General features: G+C 36.5%; 1 protein-coding gene across 3 annotated transcripts in view; it reads right to left on the minus strand.

Annotated features, from left to right (window-relative positions):
- Positions 1–510: 510 nt before the first annotated feature.
- LOC136866156 (ATP-binding cassette sub-family C member 4) overlaps positions 511–27,909 on the minus strand; it is a 294,433-nt gene continuing 267,034 nt past the window's right edge. For all 3 annotated transcript variants that reach the window (XM_067142874.2, XM_067142875.2, XM_068226640.1), the window contains 3 exons: positions 20,040–20,169; positions 2,428–2,538; positions 511–967 (listed from right to left, as the gene is read on the minus strand). In XM_067142874.2, coding sequence (XP_066998975.2) covers positions 929–967; positions 2,428–2,538; positions 20,040–20,169 — 280 coding nt within the window. In that variant the 3' untranslated portion in view covers positions 511–928. The remainder of the gene's footprint in view (positions 968–2,427; positions 2,539–20,039; positions 20,170–27,909) is intronic.

Raw genomic sequence — 27,909 nt, forward strand, 5'->3', positions numbered from 1 at the left:
ACCAACAATCTGTGGTCACTGTCCATGCTTTCACTAGGGATGACCTTTACATCTGTGATGTATCTGCCACCATCTTTATTATGTACATTTATTTATATATTTTCTCTTTCAATTTTTGACATGACCGGGCAAGTTGGCCATGCGGTTAGGAGCGTGCAGCTGTGAGCTTGCATCCGGGTGATAGTGGGTTCGAACCCCACTGTCGGCAGCCATGAAGATAGTTTTCCATGGTTTCCCATTTTCACACCAGGCAAATGCTGGGGCTGTACCTTAATTAAGACCACGGCCGCTTCCTTTCCACTCCTAGCCTTTTCCTATCCCATCGTCGCCATAAGACATATATGTGTCGGTGTGACGTAAAGCAAGTAGCCAAAAAAAAAAAAAAAAAAAAAAAAGTTTTTGACATGTAATATTAATAGAAATGACAAGCTGTGTTAATGCTTAATGTTCATTTCCATAGTAGATAGACACTTTATTAAACTCATGTAAACATCTTCAAATGAATTAATTCATATTATAAGCTTTATGAGAGCTTTGTTTTTAATATCATAATACTACAAACAAATAACATTTATATACATATATAAAATAAATTAATGGAATAACATGAAATAAACCAATCAAGAACTATAGTCATATTCTAGCAGTAACTTATTAAGAGGTATTGAAAGCTATAATCTCTTATCAGTTCATTTGTATTTAGTAAACAAGATTTATTCAGTTCTATGTTACCATAAATAACTTCTCAAACCATTTAAACATCGTTTCTGTGAATCTATGTGCATTTGAAATATTTCTGTTCAAATCCCACATTTTAAAGAAAGATTAAATAACAGTACTCTTCAAAATCTTCCATCAGAGTAAATTTGGTATTTCATATTTGAACTCATTATTCCTGCAATGATTTGTGCTTCTTCATTGTTATGCTTCAAGTAACACAACTGGTTTCTTCTTTTGTTCTGTATGCCTAAGGAAAGGAAAATATGTATGAATTAAAAATCAATTTAACATTCAAGAAATTATTTCATTCACAGGTTAATTTGGTAGAACCTCTATTATCATGGAAGTACTGTATTCAAAGTGAAAATGTTATCAAGATTGTAAGAGAGTTACAGGATTTGAATAACACTTGGAAATAATAATAATAACTCTATGTCCTTAGCTAATGTGTGCAGACATTTTATTTTGATGCCATTTAGACGGCCTGCACATCAGTTTTAATGTTTCAATTTACTCTACCAGAAGGCAGAGGAACTAGACCTCCATAGGACAAAGGCCTTTCCTAAGAAAATACACTTACTTATTTAAAACATTGATATAAGAATTAGAAATATATTTTTGAAGACATTTGCCTGGAGCGTGGCATTGTATGGAAGTGAAACATGGACAATAGCTAGCTAGAAAGAAAGAGAATAGAAGATTTTGAAATGCAGGGTTAGAGAAGAATACTGAAAATGTCATGGGTGGATCAAAGAGATACTGAATTGAATTGCTGAGAAGAGAACAGTTTGGCAAAATTTCATCAGAAGAAGAGATAGAATGATAGGATACTTCTAAACATACACAGGACTTGTTCAGTTAGTTTTTGAGTGAAAAAGGAAATATAAAGAAAAAAAGGATACATTTCCAACATACAAAGCTTCACATCTATTATTATTTACAGTCACAAAATTGTTGAATATCATAGTGGTCATAAGGGTTTTTTATAGAACAGACAGTAAAGGAAATCAAATAGAAATTTGAAAACAAATCACAACACAGGGGGAGGAAATTAAAACCCTGAGATTTGCCACCGACAGGCCTATTATTATTTTATTTGAGTCTGCAGAAGATCTGGAGAAATTGCTGAATGGTGTGCACACAGTCTTGCAGATGGAGAACAAGATGAAAAATAGAAAATTCAAAACAAGAGTAATGGAGTGCAGTTGAACAAGGTCAGGTGAAATAGGAAATATTAGATTTGGAAATGAAGTCTTCAAGGATGTAGCATGAATATTGTTATCGTACTTTAATTGTTCCTTATAGTTCAGTACGTGGAGCAGCCTTGCAAGTTGATAGTGTGGGGTTTGGAGTTGATCCAAGTGTACCATCGTCATACGTTGTGACAGCCAAGAGACGTGTATTTGAATCTGGCTCCATGGATCTGCTGTATGTAATGACTGTAGTGTGTACAAAGTGAAGTGAAAGTAAAAGCTGAAAGCAGTCAATTAAAATTACAGATGGATGGCCCATTCCAGATAAAGACTGCCAGTCAGATACCCACAGAGAGGACAGGAGGAAAACCACTACTTAGTAAAGTGTTATTATTCATCATCACGTACAATTGTGTATGTGTGTACTGATTGGGTGATCCTAGATTAAATTAGTCCAATAAAAGTATGTTTTATTTGTATCAATATACTTCAATTATTACAGTATAGTTCTTACCAATTCTGCTGCTGTCATTAGGAACTCTGCCATGCTGTTTCCTGTTTCATGAACCATTCTGAAGAAGTGGCCATTCTGGTCTAGAAGAAGTTTGTAGGGATGGTCGTACTCCTACAAATGAGATGATATTTAGGCCTATAGGTTTATTGACATAATACCATATGGTGAAAGATATAAAGCATCTAGAAGAACAACAAAAACAAAAGTATCTGACTTGAAATCACCCCAGGGGCTTATAAACTTATCTGAGATAATGACATGGGAACTCTCGATACGGTCATATCAAAACCGACAATGAAATTTTGCAGAGAGGATGAGGGGACCATAAGAAGGCAATGTACAAAAAATTAGCTGCTGTTTTGAGCTGTTAGGTCCTGAAATCGATACAAAAATGTATAATAAGATTGCACGCATTAGCATATAGCTAGACTTGGACAGCCCTGGTGACCAGCTGAAGCAAACGTATTACCTTGAGCTTGCTCTGCGAGGCAGTTAACATGTTTCTTTGAGAGGGCAGTCATGAATCTGGCTAAGGTTTTAGAGGATGAATTTTGTTATTTCCGTGAAAAAGGTTTCTCTTCTTCATGTGAAACAACTTCGGAAGAGAGGGTGATGTGATCAAACTAACTGAAAATCATTTCATGGGTGCCAGCATTGTCTTGGAGTCATTTCTGGAGAGAGACAGTGGTAGCTAAAGTGACAGCGGAAGCAGCCACACCTCACCTGCATTATCTGAAAGACAAGTCAGCATACCATTGTCAGGTATGAGAGGTGTTATGGATCAGAGTTTGAGCCCCGAGTCCGATTCCCATCAATCTGACAAATCTGCCAGTTCAAGCTATGAGTTCAGACCTCATAAGACAGTGAAACATGCCATAGATGTTGCATGCAAGAGGAAAGCTGTACATTTATGATTTAATAAGTGGGAGGAGGAGTAAGTAGTGGTTTGTGCAAAAATTTGTTGTATGGTGACGTCACTACGGCAACTGTACATGTGATAAAGATGTTGTTTCCCATAGGGAACCTGAAATATTTGTTCTAGATGAGTAAATTTGTAATACCAATATAGTTGGTCCATTATTGGACATTATAAATTTTCCAGTTAACTCATTTCTGGTTGACAGCATTTTATGATGTCCAATAATGGACCAACTACATTGGTATTATAAATTTAGTCATTCAGAGGATTTCAATACGACAAAGTAATTTCAGCGCATCTACTGGTTGGTTGAGTCGGTTCAATAAAAGGTACAGAATAAAAAGTAGAAAAATCATGAAATTTGTTTTCCATAAGCATCTACAAGAAGAAGAGTAACAAGAAAAACTCGCAAAGAAATTTGTGGGAGCAGCTGCAGAGCGATATTTAGACTATTTCAACATACAATACAGATCAGAATGGTTTTGTGCACGATATGAAGGTGGAAAGGACTCTATTGTTGGTGAGAACATACAGAAACAATTGTTCAGTCAGTGCACTCAACAACTTGTACACAATTATATATACTGACAGTATTGATATACTGAGATTCCTGGATGACTTACAGTGATAAAAGCTTCCTTGAAGACATTCCTCCAGGCAACAATATAGAAATTCTCCAGACTCCTTCTGGCACTACAGGGAAAACACAGCCTTGGATAAGTTTTCTTCTGGCAATTGAAGGCTTTGTATTGCCATTCAACACACATTGTGCCAGCTTGTGAAGACATTCAGTTTGATGTTTATCAGAGAAACAGCATATTGAAAATGCACTCCTTCATTCATTTTCACAAAATAATTCATTGTAATACAAGAGGGGACTGAAACTTTGTCTGAAGTTTCCAAAGAATTGTTTCATGCCAAAAATATAATTGAAACAGCCACAAAATCAGGGAAAATAAGAAAAAAGGAATTAAAGTACTGATTTAAAATAGCCTTCTTCCCATTTGCTGAAGAGAAATGTTCATTACTGAGATTCCTGGATGACTTACAGTGATAAAAGCTTCCTTGAAGACATTCCTCCAGGCAACAATATAGAAATTCTCCAGACTCCTTCTGGCACTACAGGGAAAACACAGCCTTGGATAAGTTTTCTTCTGGCAATTGAAGGCTTTGTATTGCCATTCAACACACATTGTGCCAGCTTGTGAAGACATTCAGTTTGATGTTTATCAGAGAAACAGCATATTGAAAATGCACTCCTTCATTCATTTTCAGTTTTCTTCCTCACAAAAGGATATGATTAAATATTTGAGTTTTGCAACCAATTGCACAACGGGCAGACCTCCTGAGATTGAAGCGCCCGTGAAATATTGTCTTCAAACAAGTAAGGGAAACTGTCAAGAAAAATCTGGCCTTAAAGCCTTGTGTGTGGTGCCAAAAATATTTGTGTTTTTGTCTTATAACATTTTTTGGAAATGATATGTTTGCCTATCAAGCATTGGTTGAAATTTGTGCCTATAAACATTAAGATATGTCTATACTAATATTATAAAGAGGAAAAATTTGTTTGTTTGTAACGAATAGGCTCAAAAACTACTGAACCGATTTTAAAAATTACTTCACCTGTAGAAAGCTACATCGCAAGTGAGTAACATGGGCTATATTTTATTTTCAAAACAATTCGAGGTGGGGGGGCAAGGGGGGGAGATATAAAAATAATAGGCTAATATAGGCAAAATATTGAATTTGTCGTATAAGGATGAGACAAAGCTCAATTTAATCCTCTTGACACAAAGAACAAAACTCGGCTAGCTCTACGGGCCCAAAAACCATGTTTTAAAGCCCTAAAACCAACCATTACGGAGATATTGGCACCACGCTACCCCTCCTCTAGGAATCAGATAAAGTAATGAACTGCCGTAAACATGGCAACATCAGCTTCAGGATTCTACAGCAGCGAAATTATCTACAATAAATCACGAAAACGTAACATGTTACAGACATGAAAATTGATATTTGAAATCCCCTTTAAAAATAAAAGAACACAAATATTCGTTTTCACAAAATCCACTTAAGGGGGAGGGGGTGTATGTGAAAAGAAGTGAGGAAGGAGTTGAATTATTTATATGAGGGTACATATATCTCAAAAATGAAGATGTTACAGACTTTAAAATTGGTACTTGGAATCTCTTTAAAAATGAACACACTCTTTTTGGAAAATCCACTTAAGGGGGTGAAAAGAATAAAAAAGTGTGTGAATTTTTCTTAAAATGAGTATCTTCTTCTATTGCTTTACCCACACCTGTGAGGTTGCGGCTACGAACTGTGTCGCACATGAGGATTTGACCCTGTTTTACAGCTGGATGCCCTTCCTGATGGCAACCGTATGTGTAGGGATGTAATCTATACTTCTATACTAAGAAAGCTACATTGCCAGTAAGTAACATGGGCTGTATTTTATTTTCAAAACAATTCGAGGTGGGGAAGGGGGGCAATGACGGGAGATATAAAAATATTAAAATAATAGGCTAATATAAGCGAAATTGAATTTGTCGTACAAGGACGAGACAAAGCTCATTTTAAGCCCCTTGATGCAAAGAACAAAAGACCGAACCGAAGACCATGTATTAAGGCCCTAAAACCAACCGTTATGGAGATATTGGAACTACACTCTCCCTGGTCTAGGAATCGGATAAAAAAACGAATGGCCATAACCTTGGCAACATAAGCTCCAGGATTCTACATCAGCTAGATTATGCATGTACTTTTGGGCATAGCTGCCAACCAAAATTGATACAGATATGACTTACAATCTGGAAAAAATAAACTGTTGTGTAAGACGCTCATAGCACTCCTTTAGGCATGGATGGAAAGGGAGTGAAGTATAAAAAGAATAGCCCCGGAGATCTCCTTAGTACAGTGACCAGCGGTTGCCAACAGACCTCCGTTTTTACATACTGGCTTAGGTTTCAGCATTTTGCGGAGTCTGTTACTTATAGTTTAAACTATTTTCTATCAAATAAAGGAGTAGTAGGATCAGTGATGTTATTAGTGTCGATATTTTGGTCCACTTTTACGATCATTATAACCATGAAAACCTATATACTGTACACAATTGTCAAGATTGTCAAGACTTGAAAAAATGTCTCAACATTTATACTCAGATACATTATATGATGTGGGACATGAGAATTATAATTCTCGATAATTATAGTAGTTTCTTTTATGCATCGTGTATTTCCTTGATCATTTGTAACAGTTACGAAATGTCGGATCAAACAAATACATTCAATAATATTTATATTTGTGGTACTATCTAGCGGAAGTATACTTACACTAAACCTGCAGCTTTGTGAAGGGACCAGGTATATCTAGGTGGGAATGAAGGAAAAACATGGTAGCAAAAGATCTTAGAGGTCGATGCTAATTAGGAACTAATATTTAGAGGCCCCATGAAGAAAAGAAGAAGAAGATACACTATAATTCCAAACATGACAAATAATTCCTATGTACTTAAGTAAATACACCAGTGATATAAATATCTAATGAAGTCAGTCACACCGGTAGTATGAGTAACTAAAGCCAGTTTCTGATAACCCGGACGAAGAATGGGTACTTCTGCTAGTGATATTATATGTTGACCTTAAAGCCTAATTTCATTTCTTGGTAAATTCGGTCTACAGGATTTTAAAAAACAACTGTGACACTTGTTATCAATACATGTAAATTACATGGAGCGCTAAACGACAGTGGATGTTTTCCACGGACCCTACTGGCACTATCTAGCAGTTAGTCGCGCTACCCCGAGAACAGTCACTTGTTGAGATCAACTGTTTGTGACAATGAACTGAGCTTCGACTGTTTTGAACATTCGGTGTAAAAAGCATCATGTGTCTGCTGTGGCTGCGAAGTTTTACCTTTCATTCAAAATAGAAAAAGAGAAGATGTTGCTGGAATGTGATTGTGGGTGGTTAAATGACCATCTGGCCAAAGGCTGTAATGTTTTCATAATGGTTTGATGATGCTTTTTTAAACATCTTGCCTGTAAACTGTAAGTAACATCGTCAGTCTTCCCTTGGTACCTGCATGAAATTCAAGTAAGGTCTACATACTAATTTTCTCAAGCTGTTGCTACGATACTTGGATTGTGTACTGAAACCGTACAGTGTCCTGTACAGCTCATGGGAATGATGTGGGCCTTTCTACTCCATTAAAATTACTCCTAAAGGTCGCGTCATTGGTAGCAGTATGGGCGAAGGGGATCGAGCGGCGTCCGGCCAGAACGGAACCCGCGAAGGAGTGCTTGGGAAACAAAGGGAAGACAAAGCAAGAGCCAAGCCCCCGCGGAAATGCCCTCTCAACTTGCAGAGAGAGATAGAAGGGGACGCGATGCTGGAGTAGTCAGATACGCCCCGAGGTGTGGCTTAGCTTCCCAGAGTTCCAAACTAACATAAGGAACTTCCGGTTTTTTATGCACGTGTCACGGGTGCCAACGTCGGATTTTGGCGCGTAAAAATGGGATGATATTTTTGATCCAGACATAGGAAAATTATGTGAGACGCACCATTGAATAGAGCGGAATTTTCTGCGGTTCCCAGACTAAAAATATGTAATAATTTATTCAGGGGAAGAAATGAGGTCACCAGCTGTCCAGCGGTGACATATCGCTAACACATGTGTATACAAGAGCGTCACCCAAGCTAAGAGTCGCGCTCAAAGATGACTCCACCCTCCAGAGGACGCTAATGAATTAATCAAAGGCGGGAAGCAAATTACATAAAAACTGCTGATCGTAGGTCCAGCACGCTTTGCTCAAATGAAAGAGGAGACAGAGGGCTACAAGATGCACTATTTAAATTTCTTCAATTCTTGGTCTGAAAGGAGCTCTTGTTCTTAATGAACCGTGAACGTTGACGCCCCCAAGCTTCCGGCGGGCAAGATAATATAGGCCGGGCAGGCCATTGCAGAGACAGTTGTTCTTTGCGGGTCGTTGAGACGGACACCGTGTCCCGCGGTGCTCCAATTTACAGTCAAAAACCCTTGACCGCTTATTGAAAGTGCTATTGTGTCCAGCACGCCTTTGTGAAGTGAACGGGAGGCCAAACGAGCCTAGGTGAATTGTTTCTGTGCTGCGTGTCAAACTAGTAAAATCCGCGAGCATAATTTACAAACAAGTAGCAGAATACGGCTGAGAAACTGCCGGTTTAATGAGTCAGTGAAATTCATAATTTGGTATCACCCAAAGTGTTACTTTGAATCAGGGGCTCGAGTCTCGTGAGTCACCCGATTCTTACTGTGAACGCGCCCGCCGTGGTTTGAAAGACCGTCTTATTCGTGGGTGTAAACTCTGAAATAGAGGCCGTGTGACGAGTGTAAAGTGTACCCATCTTGGATTACTGTAAGATTTCAGCTGTGAACGAGTTCCCCAGGATGTCGGACTTGTATGGACCAGGGATGAAGGACTGCACGCCCGCCACCTACCGAGTGGTCATGGAGTACTAAGAACTTCACCATGGGTCTCCCGTGGAAGGAGAAACAACGGCCACCAAACAGATGAGTGATGTCCAAATTTAATTTCTAAGCATGATATAACCGGGGGATAGGATTAGCTTTCTTTTGTAAATATCAAAATGTTGTAAGATAATGCATGTCCTATATGGAAATTTTATTGATCTTTAGATAGCTGAAGTAAATTCAGGGGAGCTAAATTCCCGGACGACTCATTTTTTTTTTTTTTAATGATTAGCTTATCGTGAGGGTTATATTTCTAGTAATATGTAGAATGTCCTAGTAAATATGGGAACAAGGTTAGGAGAATATTTGAGTTTCCCATAGGGGTGGTTGGAACAATAGTGCTGGCGAGCAGGGAAAACCATGTCAAAATGTTGGTAGTTATTGTCCCACGTGGCTGTCGTAGATGCCGGGGAAACTCATGGGTCAGTCAGACAATGCATGCCTAGCTTACACATCTAATCAGTGCATGTACAGCAAGAAAGAAGAAATCCCGACCGAGAGAGGTATATGTGTGTTATTTAGATAGGTGTGTGGAACCATGTGCAAGTCTCCCGTGATTTTTGATTAATTGGCCAGAATGGTTTGGAGTGTTTTTTTTTTATCTATAGCCGGGGTGACGCCCAGAGGCAGGAGTCTCTAATCTTTGGTCAGAAGATTTAAATATAAGTATAGTTCCTGTGGCAGGAACGAGGGGTCATGAGAGCCATATGCCCAAGGGAAGAAGATACGCGATATGAGACGTAGTGAGAGGGCCGAATGCCCGAGTAATTTACGATGAAATGAGTTAGAAGTGATTGTGCCCACAGTTGGCGCTCAGCGATAATAATGAGAGAGAATAAAAGAGTATTTTATGGGAATTCCACGATAATATGAATAAGCAAATGAAATGGGCCATGGATATGTGTCCCCGAGACGAGAGGGTGAACGTTTGAGGGAGAGAAGAATCTGGCGTGGCCAATGAATGAGAAATGGCCGTGCGAAGTGAATGACCGCCCTCCCTTCCTTGTTTTTTTTTGTGAATGTCTGGCTCTCGCCCTCGTGACAGAAGGATCCCGTATGCACCATTGTATTAAGACTTGGAGCCCTCTCCATGCGCCCCACTGTTTGGTTTAAATGGCCTAGCTAAGAATACTTGTATAATGATAATATCACGGTGATTTTTTTTAAAGGTATTTAATAAATGAGTAGGGATCTCCCCCAGATATCCGGTGATATGAGACTTTAGCGATTCTAGGGATCTACAGAAACCCACGGTACCTCTCGGTCGGGAGTCTGCCAGTTCGACTCCGGATTATGATGGCGCCCTTGAGCGAGCTGCTCTAGGCGTGCGCCTTGGGCCGGAGACATTGATAACCATGCTGTTCTTTCTAGAAATGGCTCCCCTTTGTGTATGAAGTGTATATATCCATATATCAGTGTATGTTTCGTAATTATGTGCATATATTTTTGAGTTCAAACAGAACCTATATGCACGTTGTGTGGTCTTGGTGATAGATGAGGAGTCCGGGGTTTAGCTAAATGGTATGTGTGTTCGTTTGTGTATCATGTAAATGTTTCTTTTAATATGATAATATGTAGCGTAGGCCCCGGTTATGTTCATGCTTAGAACAGCTAGTAATATTTGTGAATAGGGACATCAGATCATCTCACGGTGTTATCGACAGAATAATATAAAAATTTCATGAACAGTCTGAACTAATGAGGAAAAATGAACGATAGCAAGTCGCAAAACCTCAATCATACCGTTATGTAGACGACGCCCATGGGCGATTCGTCTTTTAAAGTGATTATTATTTTCTTTTCCTCCCATATGTGGAGAGTCATTGTATAGAGCTGTGTCACCTTCTTTAAATTGTCATATTTGAATAAATTCATATTCGTAACCCCTATTTTATGATTCTTGTCATTTGTAGCAGTGCTAAGCAGTATCCAATAGGCATTTGAACCCCGAGATCCTATTTTCATATTATAGACATAAGGCTCCATCTTAAGTATTAGTTTTTTTTTCTTTCGAACGTACCACTCCCCCAAGTGCTCAGGCTGCCGGGCCGGCACAGAAAGTAGGAAGGGGAGCGGTTCGAAGCTCGTTAGGCAATTCGACCCGCTCTTCAATCCAATCTCATCCGTGGGTGTTTACCCCGTTACGTGGAGGCATTCTTATGCGTGGGTCATCCATTCGAAGCCCGGAAGGGTGTAGTACATCAAAATTGTAATTATGTGAATCTATATTACCTTGGTGGTCAATAAATTTTGTGGGCAGAAAACTGTGAATGTGTACAAAATTGCTTAAATAATTTCAAACGTAAATTTAACATCAGAACTGTAATAACTTCGTGTGGCTATTTCTAGCCGAGTGCAGCCCTATCAGAACTGTAATTAGGGGCTTTCTTTACTATTAGAAAAGAAGTAATCATTGGTTTCAGTAAAATGTATTCAATTTTATTGGACGATATATTGTATGAGGTTGTATTTGTGATGTTACCTGGTAAGTGTATTAGCTTGGGAATGTCTATTTCTTTTACTTTGATTCAATGGTGGTTTAGATTACTTAATTCTCTTTAAAAATAATATTTAACTCCTTAAATATCACCAAAAACTAATTTAAATTAATGAGTTGAAAATCATTTCTTGTGATTAACTCGGGTCATTATATGGGCACCCATATTCTTTTCCTCTGATCATGTGATCTTGTTGCTATGGCGGCAAATTGTAAACAGTTTAGTGGGTGTGTCCTTTGTTTGTGTGGTTGACATTTGACATTCGACCATTGAGTCTAAGTTCGACTGTTCTATGTTATGGATTTTGGTTTGATTTGGTGGTTCACCAAATCTGTTATGTGATATTGAGTTTCAATTGACTTGCTCCTTTGAAAAATATTTATTTTGGGAGTATTACCTTACTTATTTCTCCTTTTAAATTTCAAATTAATGTGTTGTTGCATTTTATATGCATGTTTGTTGTATGACTTACGCTTGTTGGCATGTAATTATCCTTCTTAACATACTAGTTACATTCGAGAGAGTCACATAGAGGCTATTTTCCGCTCAATTAATTATTTTAAAAATAATTCAACTGTTTCATTTTGAATTGTCATAATTTACTTTGAAACATTTTTCTCTTAATTATTAATTAGTTATATACCAATCTGTGTGAAAATTTTCAATCATACTGATTTGATTTTGCCCTAAGGGAAGCTGAGATTTTATTTAAAATCAATCTTTTTTTTTCTCATTAAAGTTTCAATTTTTTTTCTAAAACTGATCTTATTTCAGTCACTATTCAACTTCTTAATGTTTTAATTTAATCCACCTGACCTCTTTGGTCTAGTTGTTTTGTTTATTATCATGACAGTTTCTTGGGATTGGCTTAAGGTAAGTATACTTTCATTCTCTTGTTGAATTGTGAATTTGTTTTAATGTATATGTCCCATGTCGTGTAACATCGCTTGTGTATGTCCTGAAGATACGCGATAGTCTTGTGATTAATGCACCTCATTTATGTTTCACATTTGTTCCCTAATAATGAAGCGACCTTGGCACGTGGTAACCTCCCAGTTCTCTTTCTCTCTCTTTCTCCCTGGCCCAACTGCAACTTCACTCTGCTGTGCACTGCGCCAGCCAGCAAGATGCAAGTGTTATCCGGTAGCTGCATTGTCACATAAATTTGGAATCAAGTTTTCAACACCTTCCAGTTTGAAAGGGCAGCTAAATTTTTGTACATCGCTATTTTATGGTCTCCTCATCCTCTCAGCAAAACTGCATTGTTAGTTTTGATATGATTGTATCAATAGTTTCCTTGTGAGGCAATCACAGGCTCTATACTGAGCAGTGGCAGCATGTGACAAAATTTTCAGAGGGTCCATAACAATATTTTTGTTCAGGTCTCAAATGTAGCAGAGTATAACACAAATCAATACCAAAAAAAAAAAAAATATGGTAATGGTACTTAAATTATATCACTAAAAGTTCCTTGTACAGTTCCTTCTCTACTCATAATGTGGCAGAACCCCTATAACTGAGCAATGATTTTATATGAGACTAATATGTGCGAGCACAACAAAACTAAAATTACTGATATTACTATCACCACTAATACTACTATGTTTTCATTCCATACTCTGATGATTTGTTAACCCATTAGTGCATAGCGTCCATAAAATCGGGTGTCTTAAAAAATAAAAAGTACAAATTTTATGCATGGTTTTAAGCCCACACTACTTTCTTTTCATTTCAGAAAGGCTGTAGCTAACAGGAAACAAGAATACATTATTCTCAATTCTTAGCATTCATTGTTGAATCACATTTGTAGCCAGGAAGGCGGCAAGACAAAAATAAACCTCATGCATTAATGGGTTAAGAAGGAAGCCATACTTTCCAGCATCAACTTAGTCAAATAGGACATAAAAAACTTTCCAGTCTGTCAAACACACAAAATTTCAATAAAAAATTATAATACTATAAATATACCTGTAAAAAAATAAGAATGACATGTTTCATTCTAGAAGAATATCCACAGATTCTATCAAATCACTTAAATCATGCCTAAATATGTACACTATTGTTTACATTGTGTAAACTTGTCAATGATAGAGAGTTAGGTAATGATATGAACAAGTATTAACAAATGATGATTTTATAAGTACTCAACTAACACCGTATGAACGTAATGAAAAGCAAAATTCTGTACTAATCTGGATTGCTGAAGCTTAGTCCATTGTCACCCAACACTATATCAAGACTGTGGCCAAGGAAAAGCTAATGGCAGATTTTTGTGCAAAGCATGTTGTTCCGTGGAGAGGGGAGGGGATGCATGAGAGGGACTACTGTAACACTGTGGATCCTTCCTACTGGATAGGGGAGAGCAGGTCAGTACTTTCTCCATGTTATAATCTAGCATACTGTGCTGTGGAGAGGGGATGGGGGAACCTTCCTCCATCTACTGGACACGGGTTTTATGTATTATGGACAAGTGCACGTTAATGATTGAATAAAGTGCAAAATTGAATTGGAGAATATCTATTAGATAATACTTTTATCATAGCCCTTACTAAAAAAGGCCGTTGAGTGCTAATTTAAACAGTAAGTGTTAACCAGTTGTTATGTAAGTAGAGCAAAGAGCGGGGAATTCTTTAAATGTGTATAGTCATTTACATTGGTTTTGTTAGCTTTTTTTGTGACGTAAATTTCGATTGCTTCCTTAATATTCAAAGATTTACTTTTATTTTCAATGTGTAAAATTTTTAGGTCTGTGTTAATGTCAGTGAAATGGTACGAAATGTCATGTATGTGCTCTCCGAAGGCTGAATGCTGATTATATCTTACTGAATTTTTGTGTTCTTTGTATCTTGTGTGGAAATTACAGTTTGTTTTTCCTATGTGTGTGGCTTTGCAGTTAGGTTCTTGGCACTTGAGTTCATAGACTCCTGACTTGGAGAAAGGGTTGTTTTTGTTTAGGTTGGACTTGCTCACATGTCTCTGCAATGTGTTGTTCATTCTAAAGGGACTTATAGACCTTGTTTTTTGAAAATATTAGCTACTTTGTATATGTTCTTGATAATGTAGTTGAGAACCACAAACAGTATTTTTCCCTGGCATGTGTGGTGGTTTCCTGGACATTTTTCTTATGTTTATTCAAAAGTTTATCTATTGTGCCCGGAGGGTGGTTGTTTTCTTTTGCAATTTGTTTAGTGATTTGTATCTCTTCAATGAGATCCTTTGTGCTCATTGGTATGGAAATAGCTCTGTGTATCATTGTATTCAGTCCTGCTATTTTGTGTGTGTATAGGTAGTTCGAATCGTCAATAGTGAGTGATGTCTGAGTGGGCTTTCTGTATACTTTGTAAGACAGGTTTTTGTTATCCCTACTGATTGTGATGTCTAAATAGTTCTTTTTTTTTGTTAGTTTCTGGTTCCATCGTGAACTTAATGGACTTGTGTAAAGAATTTATTGTACTTAATAACTGGTGTGCATTAGTGATGTCGTTATCATATATGCATATTACGTCATCTACGCATCTGCGCCAGTGTATGATTCCTTTGGAATGTTGGCTGGTTAAGAAGTTTTTGAAGTTATTAAGAAAAATGTTAGCTATTATACCTAACAATGGTGAGCCCATAGTTGACTCTTCTTTTTGACAATAGATGTTGTCATTGAATGTAAAGCAATTTTGGTTTAACATTGTCCTAAGAAGGCTAATAATTTCTTTGGTTCTCCACAAATGCATCCCAAATCTCTTTCACTGGGGCAAGCTTGCTTGCCTGTTTTCGCTCTTCCCTGGTTGCTCGTTCATCGAAACTTAAACAGTTGACTAAAAAATTTAATCTCTCATTCGACATGGTAGCTCGGTATCTAGAGCCACACAGTGAGTCATCAAACAACATGCGTGAGGGCAAATGATTGTCCTTGAGAGCTGCCGCAAATATCAAGAGACCAATTAGAGCTTTTAGCTCTTCCATAGATACGTCACATATTGTTGGGCTATGGACTGTATAGCTCTCCCTTCGTCTAGATATCTCTTAGTTTGTTCTTAGAAGAATAGTTTCCATTATGTTGTTAGTAAAGAATAATTCAAAACACTTAAATGGATCAACTACGTTCGATATAGGTCCCGGTCGGATATGAACTATGTTCTGTTTTTTGGGTATTTTCCTGTGTTTGAATCAGTTGTTGTTCTCCACATATGCCCATCCTTACCAAAGAGTTTATGCACTTCACAATCAACAATAAGCTGTTCTGTAGGTTGAGAGACTGAAGGTGAACTGTTTGAAGTAGTCACTTCTGTTACTCTCTTCTTAGTTCCTTTTTGAGATTTCCCTTTCGATGGCCGCTCAACAGAAGCTCGCAAATCTGGATCACAGTTGAAATTATCTTCGGAACGATCATCATCACTGGGCGAATAATTTGGATCATCATCAGAGTCTTTATGCTTTGATTCACTTTCTAAATGGTTGTCTTCCCCGCCCTCATCTTCATCCAGCTTGGCAAATGAACTCCTCCTGTTTCTCTCTTCATTTATCCATTGTGTCTTGGAAAGTCACATGTCTAATAACTACAAAGCAACCATCCGGAATGAGCAACCTACCCACATATGAAAATATCCAAGTACCTGTTACATACTAATAATATGTAACTTTTACGTACCAACAATAATGCGTTAATACTAACAATATGTAAAAAGGCGCAGTGACACAGAAAATGAACTCTCCCGGCATCTGCTCCTCACTCATGCATCTAAATGCTGTGGTAACATCAACCACACTGATCAGTGAAAGCACTGCACGGAGGTAGTCTGGTGCGGGTAAGGCGGGAAGGAGCAGTGCGCAGTTATATGACGCATACATGTTAATTTTACATATGTTAATATTCTGAGGTTAATGTTCAGAGAGGCTTATAGTTCCAATGTTTCGCCCTTTGAAACAACAATCGCCATCATTACGCATTCTTGTCACTGTATTTTATGATGAGCCAGAGAAGACTTGATAATTCCTTTCCCTCATATTTTCAGAGAAGCAGAACCAAAGTTTAAGAATTCTCCAAACTTCTTTGCTTATTCTTTCAAATTTATGTTCTTAGTTCAAGCAAATGGGTCACACTCAATTTACAGTAGGTTGCTAGAGAGTAAGTAGGAATATGTAGTTTTTATCAGATTATCTTAATGGCAGCATCATCTCTGAAAACACTATTATTCATTTAAGAGACAGAAATTATTTTATTTATGAAACATTTTTACAGTAACTTGAAAGGATAAACTATAAAGTGTACTAGTGCATAACTTGTTCCACTGGAAGTGTGGAAAGCAGCAACCTCCTGATGAGATGACAATGAATAAATTACCAATACCATTTTTATTATTGATAAACAAGCACATTTTCTTGCTACAACTAACATAAAGATCTTAGTTTATATAATTCACCAATAAATTCACTAATTACATCTTGAAATTATTTTAAAATAATATTAAAAGTTGTCTTCAAAGTAGGACCTAAGGCTTTAATGAATCAAAAATACAATAACAAATCAGATTTTGTATCTCTTGCAAAAATTTGCCAGAGGAAAGTCCTGGTAAGTACTGCATTTATCAGATCTTTTATTTTCTACGATACAGCTACAGCAAATAATCTTATTATCTTCTCCAAATGCTTATATCCAAAGGGGAGTTAAGAAATTGTTTTATAGGGAATGCTGTCTAGCAAGACAAGAGGTGTGCTGCACGTCCTTTATGAAGCGAGGTCCAGAAATGGACCAGAACTCCTGGTAAAGTATGTGGAGACAAGAAAAACATACAAAGATATATTAAGAACCAAGAAATCAGGGTACTATAAAAAGGAGGAGAAAACGTTGATAAAGAAAGCAGAGGAAAAACTTCATGGTTCTAATTTTAAACAAAAATATACACAAATATTCATTAGTAAGTCCGAATCAATGGACAGCGCACTTTAAAGACCTGTTTGGAAACTTACATTCAAATGATTTTGACATAAGGGAATTAATGTTAAATACAGTTCAACTCTTCACAGCAGATGAAGTGAAAAGATCTATACAAGAATCCAAGAACAATAAAACTGCAAATCCAGGTTGGATGTTCAATGAACACCTAAAAGCGACAGAGATAGACATTTTAGATGTACTGATGATATTATTTAATGAATGCTTGAAGAGAAAAAGAATTCCTAAACTATGGAGACAGACTACTATCATTACCTTGTATAAGGGCAAAGGAAATGAGGAAGATCCCAGCACATATCGAGGAATAGCACTTGAATGTAACATTTTCAATCTATTCTCCAAACTTTTATTGCACCATATTAGTCCAAGGTTGGTGAAGGAGATACTCCAATTGCGTTTTAGATTCATGGAAGGAAAATCAACATTACAGACCATTGGAAAAGTCTTAGAAGAAATAGAAAGTATGTTATTAACTCCTGCCACTCCTCTCTATGCCATCTTCATCAATTGTGCCACAGCTTTTGATAGAATTGACATGAAAATTCTTATTGAGAAACTTGAGAAAACAAACAATGGACAACTTAGAGCATGAAGTAGAGATGATAAAGGTCATACCCAATGCAAATTATGTGAAAATCTATGATGGAATTACTACACACCAGAATTAACATACACAAGAGGAGTTTTGCAAGGGGACCCAATGAGCCTTTTATTCAACCTCATGACAGCAGACATTATAATTGCACTACAGACACTGGAGGTAAAACTTACAATGTATGCAAATGACATGGATTTGCTGGCTAGAGACCACACCATCGCTCAGTTTGCACCCGATAACCTCCAGAAATGGGCAGATCATAACTCGCTTAGCATTAACAATACCAAGACAAAGGTAATGAAATTCAGAAGGGGAAGGAAACTTAGAATAACTGATATGTTCACCTGTAAGAGCACACAATTGGAAATTGTACCATTATTTAAATACTTGGGAATCATGCTCCAAACTTCTTGCTCAAGCTTCACACTGCAACAAGACAAAACAGCAGCAATCATGTATGAAGTACCAAAGCTCTGGCATCTATCAATAGATACTGCAATTACTCTATTTATACTTAAAATTGCACCAGTAGTAATGTACGGTATCAAGTTAATATGGCGAAAATTGACTGCTCCAAACTTGAGAAGATTGGAAAATATAAAAGCCAGATTTCTGAAATGAATTCTTCATGTTTCAAAACATACAGTAAACCGATTCACATATGCAATGGCTAATGAATAATTTTTCTTGGAGGACATTAAGTCTATATTTAGACTCCTGGATACTGCTGCATTGACTGAGGTACTAGAAGACTACAAAAAGCACAACAAATACCAGCAGAGTTCTTCAGCATGGAAATAACAAAGACTAGTGTCTGGAGAGGACCTAAATACAAAGTACACCACATGTACATGCGCTTTGGCGTCCATGGGTTCCATGGGAAGATATGTTTGACGAATGGATCACACCCCAAGTGATGACTACTTAGGATAGATGTACCACAGTTGGTTGCCAGAATGATTACGAAGAGGGCCACACAACTATTAGAAATATAGAGGCACAGCAACCAATAGTTAGAGGAGGGAAGACCGTAAAGACGCAGGGTCCATGCACGAGGCAAACAGGCTACCCACTCCAACTCCAATTAACAGAACACCTCAGTAACTATCAACTGCCCAACAAGGTTGACCTAGAGAATTGTGTTTGCCGACTTTGTGACGTGCCTTGTTCTTGTTATCACTTAATGACCTGTTCCAACAGAACACAATCTCTCAGTGCATTTGCTAAAGACTGATGAAGAATTGTGAATGATGCACATGATCCACTATCTATGGATATTACATTAAATTTAAATGCTTGTGTAGATTTCACATTATATTATATAGGTACATTGTGCTTAATAAATATTAAATTATTTTCTGATTTTTAAAAAATTAATATTTTGGTTGAATGTTTGATTCCTGTTTAGTGCCATAAGTATAATACTTTACAAAGATTTTCACAAAGTTTATGTAAATGATAGAGAGAGAATTAAAATGTTTTGTGCTTCAGTACAGCATAATAATATTTTCATGTCATGCAGACCCTATAACATTTTGGTAGTGAGTTTCATAACATATGAAAAATCTTTCAACCAATCAGTTGAATGTGGCAGGTTATTGCCCTGTTTATTATTTTTAAAATTTCCAATAACTTTGGACACATCAGCTTTCCCATGTGCCTAATAAAATAATGTAGATTTTTACTATCTTGGGTCATCAGCTGACACTAAAATGAAAATGCAAGATTTTTAGATTTCTGCCTTAATGTTGCACAACACAAATTGGTTTTCAGCAACAATGTTAAGTAAGTATTTGTAGCCTAAAATGGTTAAGGTACAACCCTGGCATTTGCCTTGTGTGAAAATGGTAAACCAAAGAATCTTCAGTACCCACCATCTCCTGAATACAAGCTTACAGCTACACAACCCTCACCACAAATCCAACTCTTTAAAAAGCCACTCTGCATTACTATTTGTGTGCAGAATGGACATCCTTCAAATTATTCCTTAGAGGGTAGAGAAGTACAGTAGTAGAACAGTCATGATATACATATTTTGTGCATTTTAATAGTCCCTGTCAACTCCAACCCTTCTCATAAATGCTGATATGTTTCTTGTTTGTCTTAGCATAAGAAGGTGCTTTATAAGGTACTCACCACCACTGTGCCAGCATCCATCACCAGTACTCGATCTGAATCTATGATTGTGTTGAGTCTATGGGCGATTGTTATCACAGTGCAGTTCTTGAATTTTCTCCTTATTGTTTCTTGGATTAGTTGATCAGTTCTAAAAGAAACAGCTCCAGTCAAAAGAGAAGCATTTATCATTGTATGAAGCTCTTACCGAACAGTATTATGAACAATGCATATACAGTGTAAACTTTCTCTGCCGAGCCGTGGTTTATAAGCATATTTTTAACAGTGATAATTTCTAGCCTTGTAAAGTAATGATTTTACAGTATATAAAATTTGCCTTTTATTATGTGTCATATGTGCCATTAAATTATTATACTTAAAAAGCACTGAGCAGGCAGTGATTGTTTATATGATATCGAAACAGTTAGCTCTACGGTTCACACTATGAAGCAATCCAAAATCTGATATTCTCAGATTTTAAGAATGCTTCTCAAATTGAATGTGAATTTTGTAATGATCAAATGTACAAATTATGGAGATTAATAAGCTGAAAAAGGTGAAATCCTGTCTTGGTCAGTAAAAGAAGTTCTGCCCTAACCTTCAAGTCCATGTTGACTGATCAGCAGTAAAACATCTTATGAACTGCATCCTTTAGCATCCTTCAACTTATTCATGGTTGGAAATTAAGATATTGAGCTGCCATTTCACAAGTTATTCACAAAGATAATATTATCTGCTGAAGTGATTTGATGAACCTTCGCAGTATAATCTTGGAAACTTCATCTATATTTTTTCCATTGGTTGAAATGCAAAATACCTTCAACTTCTCAGAGCAATGTGAATGTCTCATGTAGCATGAAGTATTTAAATCATATCATGTTCTATGTCACAATGTTGACTTTTTCTTGGAAACTGTTCCCGATATTTATGTTACGTATTTTCTAAATAGAATAATTATTGCCTGTGCAAAGTACATCATCGTTGCCGGGACAAAACCTTCTATGTGCAGCAATGGGTGAAAATGAGATTTTTCTACTACTGGAAATCCTAGACCACGCTTTACAATCTGACCAAAAAATCCTATGTAACATTTCAAAATTATAGATGCTATTCCAGAAAATATTTGACCTCCTATCTGACAGTACCTTTGGAATGCCAGCAAAATCTCCTATGTGCATTGCAGCACACATAGGAGCTTTCCCACAACTGCAACTCTTTAAAATTGCAAATACAAAAGCTCCTATGTGTTCTTGCTCTTCACATAGGAGACATTGGATGTATTTGACAGTCTATTATAATGCACTTAGGTGCTTTGTATCAAATAAAACTGCAGAAATAAACCACATAAAATTTGTGGTGGATGAAATTGACATGGGAAATGCATGAATAACAAAGCAAACTATGAACTATGGGATACAGAAGCGTTTATATTCTTTTGATGGTTATATCTTTATTAGTATGAGCTAACAGCGAAAAGGTAAGTAACTATAACAACAGGTACGTATATTCATGAGTTGTAATATTGTTGATTTAGATGGCAATACACACCACAGTAATTGTTTACACCGGATATCTGAAAGTGGAGTTTCTGATTCTAAACTGTTTCCTTAGCGCGTTGTGCCATCTCACTGTTTGCAGTGAAGTTGTTTGGAGCAAAACTGGTCGCTATGCCACGAAAACATAGTAAATAGAACGTCAACATATTCATAAATGTAAAAGAATGATGCTTTTACTGGGCACAAGGAAGAAAACGAATTATAGAAGGCGGTGAGAAACAAAGACGGCGGAATACTGTTAAAATTTATTATTGAAAAAAATATTCGATATGTAGAAGACCTACTGGCAGAACACAATCACATATCAATCTAAGAAGAAGGCTGAACGTGAGAAAAGAAGTCTAAATTTAAAGATAAATAATAATAAACGCTTACAAGAGCACTGCAGAGCATTGGCGATAAAGAATTCAAACATCTCCGAAGAAATAAAACTGCAAAGTTGGATCGGTAGATTACGTAATTACTACGTCACGATATAATGACAAGGTGACGTACCAAACGAGAGAGTACAACCTTAAGAAGGTAGAGAAGAAGAATAACTTGTGAAGAAAGACATAGGAAATTTATATAAAGTTATAACTGAAATTTTTAATAGCTATATTGAAACTACAAAATCATATTAAAATTTTATAGTAAAAAGCAGAAGTTGCAGAATATTAGTAGTTCCTAGCAGGCCTAGTATTCCATAAGATGACGAGAATGACCGTGCCAATGTATTTATCTGTTTCAACTGCGCAAGAAACCAGATACATCATGTGCTAGAGAAACGGAGGCGGAGGCTACCTGGGTTATGGGGACACGAGCCGACAAATCAAGCCCATGTTGACCGAAGGAGACCTAAGACCGTCTCAGATGTTTCAAAGAGGCTGATACGATGCCGTGAATCCAGTCACTGCATGTCATAGCCAGCTGGACATGTAACAGCAACGAGGGAAGCAGGAGGAAAAGGTAAGTCCATTAAGTCAATTTATACGTAAGTAATTAAATAATATTCTGTTTGGAAAGTGCCATTTTATATTTGTTTTTCCTCGAAAGACATATGTGAAGTGCTATCTTATGTGATCCAAAGAAATGATATTGTACGGAAGGTCAACCAAATTAGCAGTAATGGAGGTTATTAGGTAGTCATCTCACCAGAATAACAAATTCATTGGGTTAGGAAGTGTGTAACCAGTGATAATCTAACCTTGCGTTCGTAATGTTATCAATGTTGAATGAAAAGAGGTTCAATTAACTTAAATGCAAATAAAATGTGACATTGTGGTTAATATTAGATGTTCATTAGGGCATATACTGCTAAGTTGAATTGACATAAGATCATAAATAGATTACAGCAACATCATAGGAAGACATACAAAGATAATTGATGGAATTTGAAGAAAATTGAGAACTGAATGGAATAATTAGATAGATGGTTAATGATGAGATAGTAACATGCATCAAGTTGAGATGAATTATTATGCTTAAAGTAGAACAGAGTGAGACATGAGATGTGAAATATGATATGGATGATTTATATGTGTAGAATGGTAGGATATTATGAAGAGTAATGATGGTTTTGATTATTATTTCATCAAGGATGAAGAGATAGATGATTTTTAGCAACAATATTAGTTCAGTTGATGCAATTTTAAGATAGTGGAGAGTTATACTTGGTTCTGTAAGGTGTGACATTTCTTCAGCAAGCCATGTATAGTACCAGTTATGATCTGTACAGCATGCCTATGTGAACAACTACCTACAGGTCATCAAAAATAAATCTATATAGGGAAGATAACACAAATGTAGCCTAAATCTATACGAATTTCTAACCACAAATATTTTCATTCAAGTAAGAAAAGTTAAGGAGTTTATTTAGTTACATTGAATGATGTCACTGGTAATATTTTCTGTAGTTAAAGGTTGATGGTGACTGATAGTCTTCTTACAAGCTAGATTACTTACCATCTAGAAGAATTTCATTGAATAGTTGTCAGATGTGAATAATAGTACGATGGCAGATCACATATAATTAATGTGTTGGCATTTAAATTGATTCTTAAAATTAATATTTATTTTAATGAACAACTTGAGTAAATATTAGTAATGACATTTCGATTATTTTTTAAATTTTGAATGGAACGATGACTTAATGAATTATTTTTTCTTCCACACATGAGCGTAATACGAGAACTTTGAAATGATTGAGAAAATATTTTCTTTTGACAAACAATAGTGCTGATAATAGAATATGGACAACTACTGGCAAATGAAATTAATTCACTGTGGGTCAACTAGATCATACATGTGTGAATTAAGTGAAAATTTTAAAAATCAGATATGTAATGATTGGTGAAAGAGGGAAACGTGATTTTAATTTTGTTTGTAATTAATTCCAATGTAAATAATTTGCGTCGGAGACATTTTCTACCTCCCAATCGAGACTTGTAAATATTGTCAACATGTTTCTTTTTCAATTTATTTGGAGGCCTCTATTTAAAAAATATATATATATATTGGAAAATGATAGATGAAATACAAAGTTAGTTGATAATATTTTTCTTTAATTGATATCAAGATAGTTAAATCATTTTTCAAGATTTTCTTTATTTAATAAAATAATATTAGGAAAACTTATTTATTCTTTCAGTGACTTTTTAGGATAAGTATCGTAGTCTTAAGTGAATGTTGGTTTAGAATTATATGAAAGTACCATGGAAACTAACCGGATCGCATATAGGAGACGTCCGATACGTAGGTTGAATTTATCGGACAGTATATCTCGATGGTCCGCTCTTGATACAGAACGTATGACCCGAAATTTTAAACCCAATTGGGAACTGATGTCATATTGAGCTAGTCTAGATCTTATGCGACTTGACCTGGACATGGGGGTGGCATAGTGTTAACAGTCGGTTATTGTATCACAGTTTTCATTACATGTGTACTGTACATGCATTATTAGCATTTCCGTTTGGCTTTAAGGGAATTGCGATGTACACTTAAGGTGAAAGTGCTTTTATTTCTATGTACTTTGTATTAAGTGGACGAACATGTTCAGCCGTGGATAAAAATTTGTTGAATTGGCTCTGTAACTGAGACCAAAGCCACTTCCGGACAGAGGTTGGTATAAATTTAAGCAATTATTAGTATTTCAAAATGCTATAATTTTTATTATTTTGTAGAAGTCCCTTCCTGTTCTTCCATGCATGTGAAATGAACAGCAGAAACTTCAGGAAATGCTCGAGATGCAATTACTGATTTCAGAGGACCTTTACTATCTGATAAATGTAGGTCTACTTCAATGGATGGCAGTTCAGGCACTTCAGAATGCTGTAAACTATTACAAGAAACTTCCTGCCCAGTAATAAGTGTGTAATATGTCAATAATTATTATTTGAATAATATAAAGTTTCCAATGCTCTGGCAAATTACAGGCGAGATTTCAGTAGTTCCATGCACATCAGTGTTTTACGAAATGACCATTTTTGTTTATTTTACGGGAATGGAGGATATTGAAGATATTACATCACTCGAACGGTGTTCTGTAGACAACCTTATGAATCTATTAGGCTCATCTCAGATGTTAACTGAAGGTCAATCCTGTCCACAAGAACTGGGGGAGGAAGCAGAAACTGGATCTCTAGGTAATCTAAATGTAAGTGAAGCCAAAACAATGCAAGTCAAGAGTCCTGATGCACAGATTTTGACAAAAACGTCCCTATGCAGAAAAGAAAGGCAACAATATAAATGGGACAGAGTGAAAAGAATGTATTTAGGAATTAAAAAGATCTTTAACTAGCAAACAACAAAAAAATATTAAACTAGATACAATCGCAAAGATTTTAGAAAAGCATACCAAAAGAGTATTTCTTTGTATGAAAATCAATGGAGAAGAAAGGCTAAATCTCTTTGAAATGTTTTGGAATATTCCATCTTGGAGTGAAAAGAGAGCATTTGTTAGGGGATTGGTGAATACAAGGAATGTGATCTGAAGACAAAGAAAGGAAGGAGATGAAACTAAGGAGCTTCTGAAGAAAAGCCAAGGCAATTACATATAGTATAACTGGGAAAAGCAAATGGAAAATACTCTCATCATAGGAGAAGACTTTTAAGAGATAGACCAAGAAGGAAGAGAAGTATCAGAACAAAAATAGTACGGAAGAAGATAGTGAAGGAATGTACCAGAAACAGTGGACGCCGGAAAACTGAACAGAAAGCAGAAGAAAATGAGAGATCAAGAAAACATTAAGAAGTGGCTTAATCTTTTGCCAATGGTCCCAAGTCACTACTGCAGAAATTCTTCTTCCTGGATCTACATGGATTCGACATTCCTATCCAAGTCAAACATGTACAGGGTTTTTAAAGATTGGTGTGAAGAAAATCATGTAGATACAACCCACAAGACCATTTTCATGGAGACTCTAGAGGAAGAAAAGATTGCAATCCACCTCCCTAGAACAGACCAGTGAGATATTTGTTGTGGACAAGTAAAGGAAGAAAACAATCGGGCACACATATTACGCAAAAGGCCAAAGAGCTTAAATATTGTATAAAAATAAAGCCTCTGATTAACACACAGTGATCAGCGTGGACTTGCAAAGTATACTTTTGTGTCCTAAGCTGTTAGCATTGAAGGCATACTTTAAACAAAAGCTTCAAGTACACAACTTTACAATTTATAATCTGCATAGGGGAAGGTAACACACTATGTGTGGCATGAAGTAACTGGAGGAGTGTCAGCAAATGAATTTACAACTTGTATAATGGATTATATAGAGAATGTGTCACAATGCAAACACATAACACTAGTTTCAGATGGGTGTCATTATCAAAACAGGAACAGGATATTAGCTAGTGCATTAAGTGATGGTGCTAGAGAAAAGAGTATCACAGTTAAGCAGTTATTCCTGCAGAAGGGCCATACTATGATGGAATGCAATAGCATTCATTCCAGTCTGGAGCACTATTTCACACCACCCATCAATGCCAGCTGTGTTTCACCAAAGTCATGTCAGCTCTTCCTATGAAGAAATTTGGTAGTCATTTGAATAACACAGTCTGCTTAGTGGCAATCTTATTCCATTAATTGTTGCTTTCAGCTGGCAGTTTTTGTTGCAGAAAGAGAGTTAATATATGCACTATTCATCTATAACAGAGGTGCTCACGCTGGACATTCCGTCCCGCAGGCGCCAAGCACTGTAAGTGGACGGGCTGGCAGGTGATGAGCACAGCGTGTGCTATTCAACTACAGTGATGATGTAGCTACATCACAGGCCGTGAAGGATGGGCGAAGTTCTCCCACTCTTGTTCACTGCTGCGATACCTGAGTTTGAAATGGAGGCAGAAAGTAATTAAAGAAAGGGCAGAAATCCATGTCATTTTCAATTTATGTTATAAGAGAAAAGTTATTTATGTTCATTGCAGTTTGTGTATTTTGACCAGATATAATAAAGAGTTAGGCCTACAACCTCAAATATTTTTATAATGTACATAATGAATAACAATTTTCACCATTATGTTTGAAGAGGAGCTTTAGAAACAGTTTAAATATAATACAGAGTGAAGGTGGATAAGCTGTTGCTTGTGGTTGTTGGGTTTAAATTATCTGATACACTCACTAACAATCCAATTATGCTTACCGGGATTAACATCAATGAGGTTATTTATTCGAAGGCATACTGTACATCTATGTGGTAGATATATTTGCATTGTTATTGATGTACTTTAATCTTGGATAGTAAAAATCTATGTCCTCACTTGTGATGAAACTCCCTCTCGCCATTTAGAGGCCAGCTACCTATAACCGAATGACTGTTAAATTTTAAATACTATTTTCCGAAATTCAGTGAACAGGGAAAGTCACACAACTCTACAACACTTTGCAAAATAATTATTGCATTATGTAATTATATTAATTTTTGCTTAACGAATAACAGGAATTTTACTTTGTAGAAAAATGAAAATACTGTCATTCCCATGCAAGGAATTGTAAATCGTAGCTTGTACACTTAAACCTTGTACCTCTGTAGAAGGTGACACAAACATTGTAATGTGTCAGTTTTCTTAATGAATAAATATGAAAATAAAACTGACTGTTTATATCAAGCATTGTATAAATCAAACCGGAATATCTTGAAAAGGTCAGTTTTTTGTTCCAATTGTGGAGTTTTATTTTAAATAATTTATCCCAGTCAGTACTTCAGTGAATAGTGGAGAACAGCTGCTTAATCACAATGGAACGTAAATGCTACCTCGTTTTCCTGCAAAGTATGTTCGCTCTTTCACTTAACTGTGATGTATGCTTGTTACGTAAGCTGCCTGCATTTACGTCATGCCAGCCCAGCTGCACTGGG

Source organism: Anabrus simplex, chromosome 3, assembly GCF_040414725.1.
Source record: "Anabrus simplex isolate iqAnaSimp1 chromosome 3, ASM4041472v1, whole genome shotgun sequence".
In the NCBI taxonomy this organism is placed as follows: Eukaryota; Metazoa; Arthropoda; class Insecta; order Orthoptera; family Tettigoniidae; genus Anabrus; species Anabrus simplex.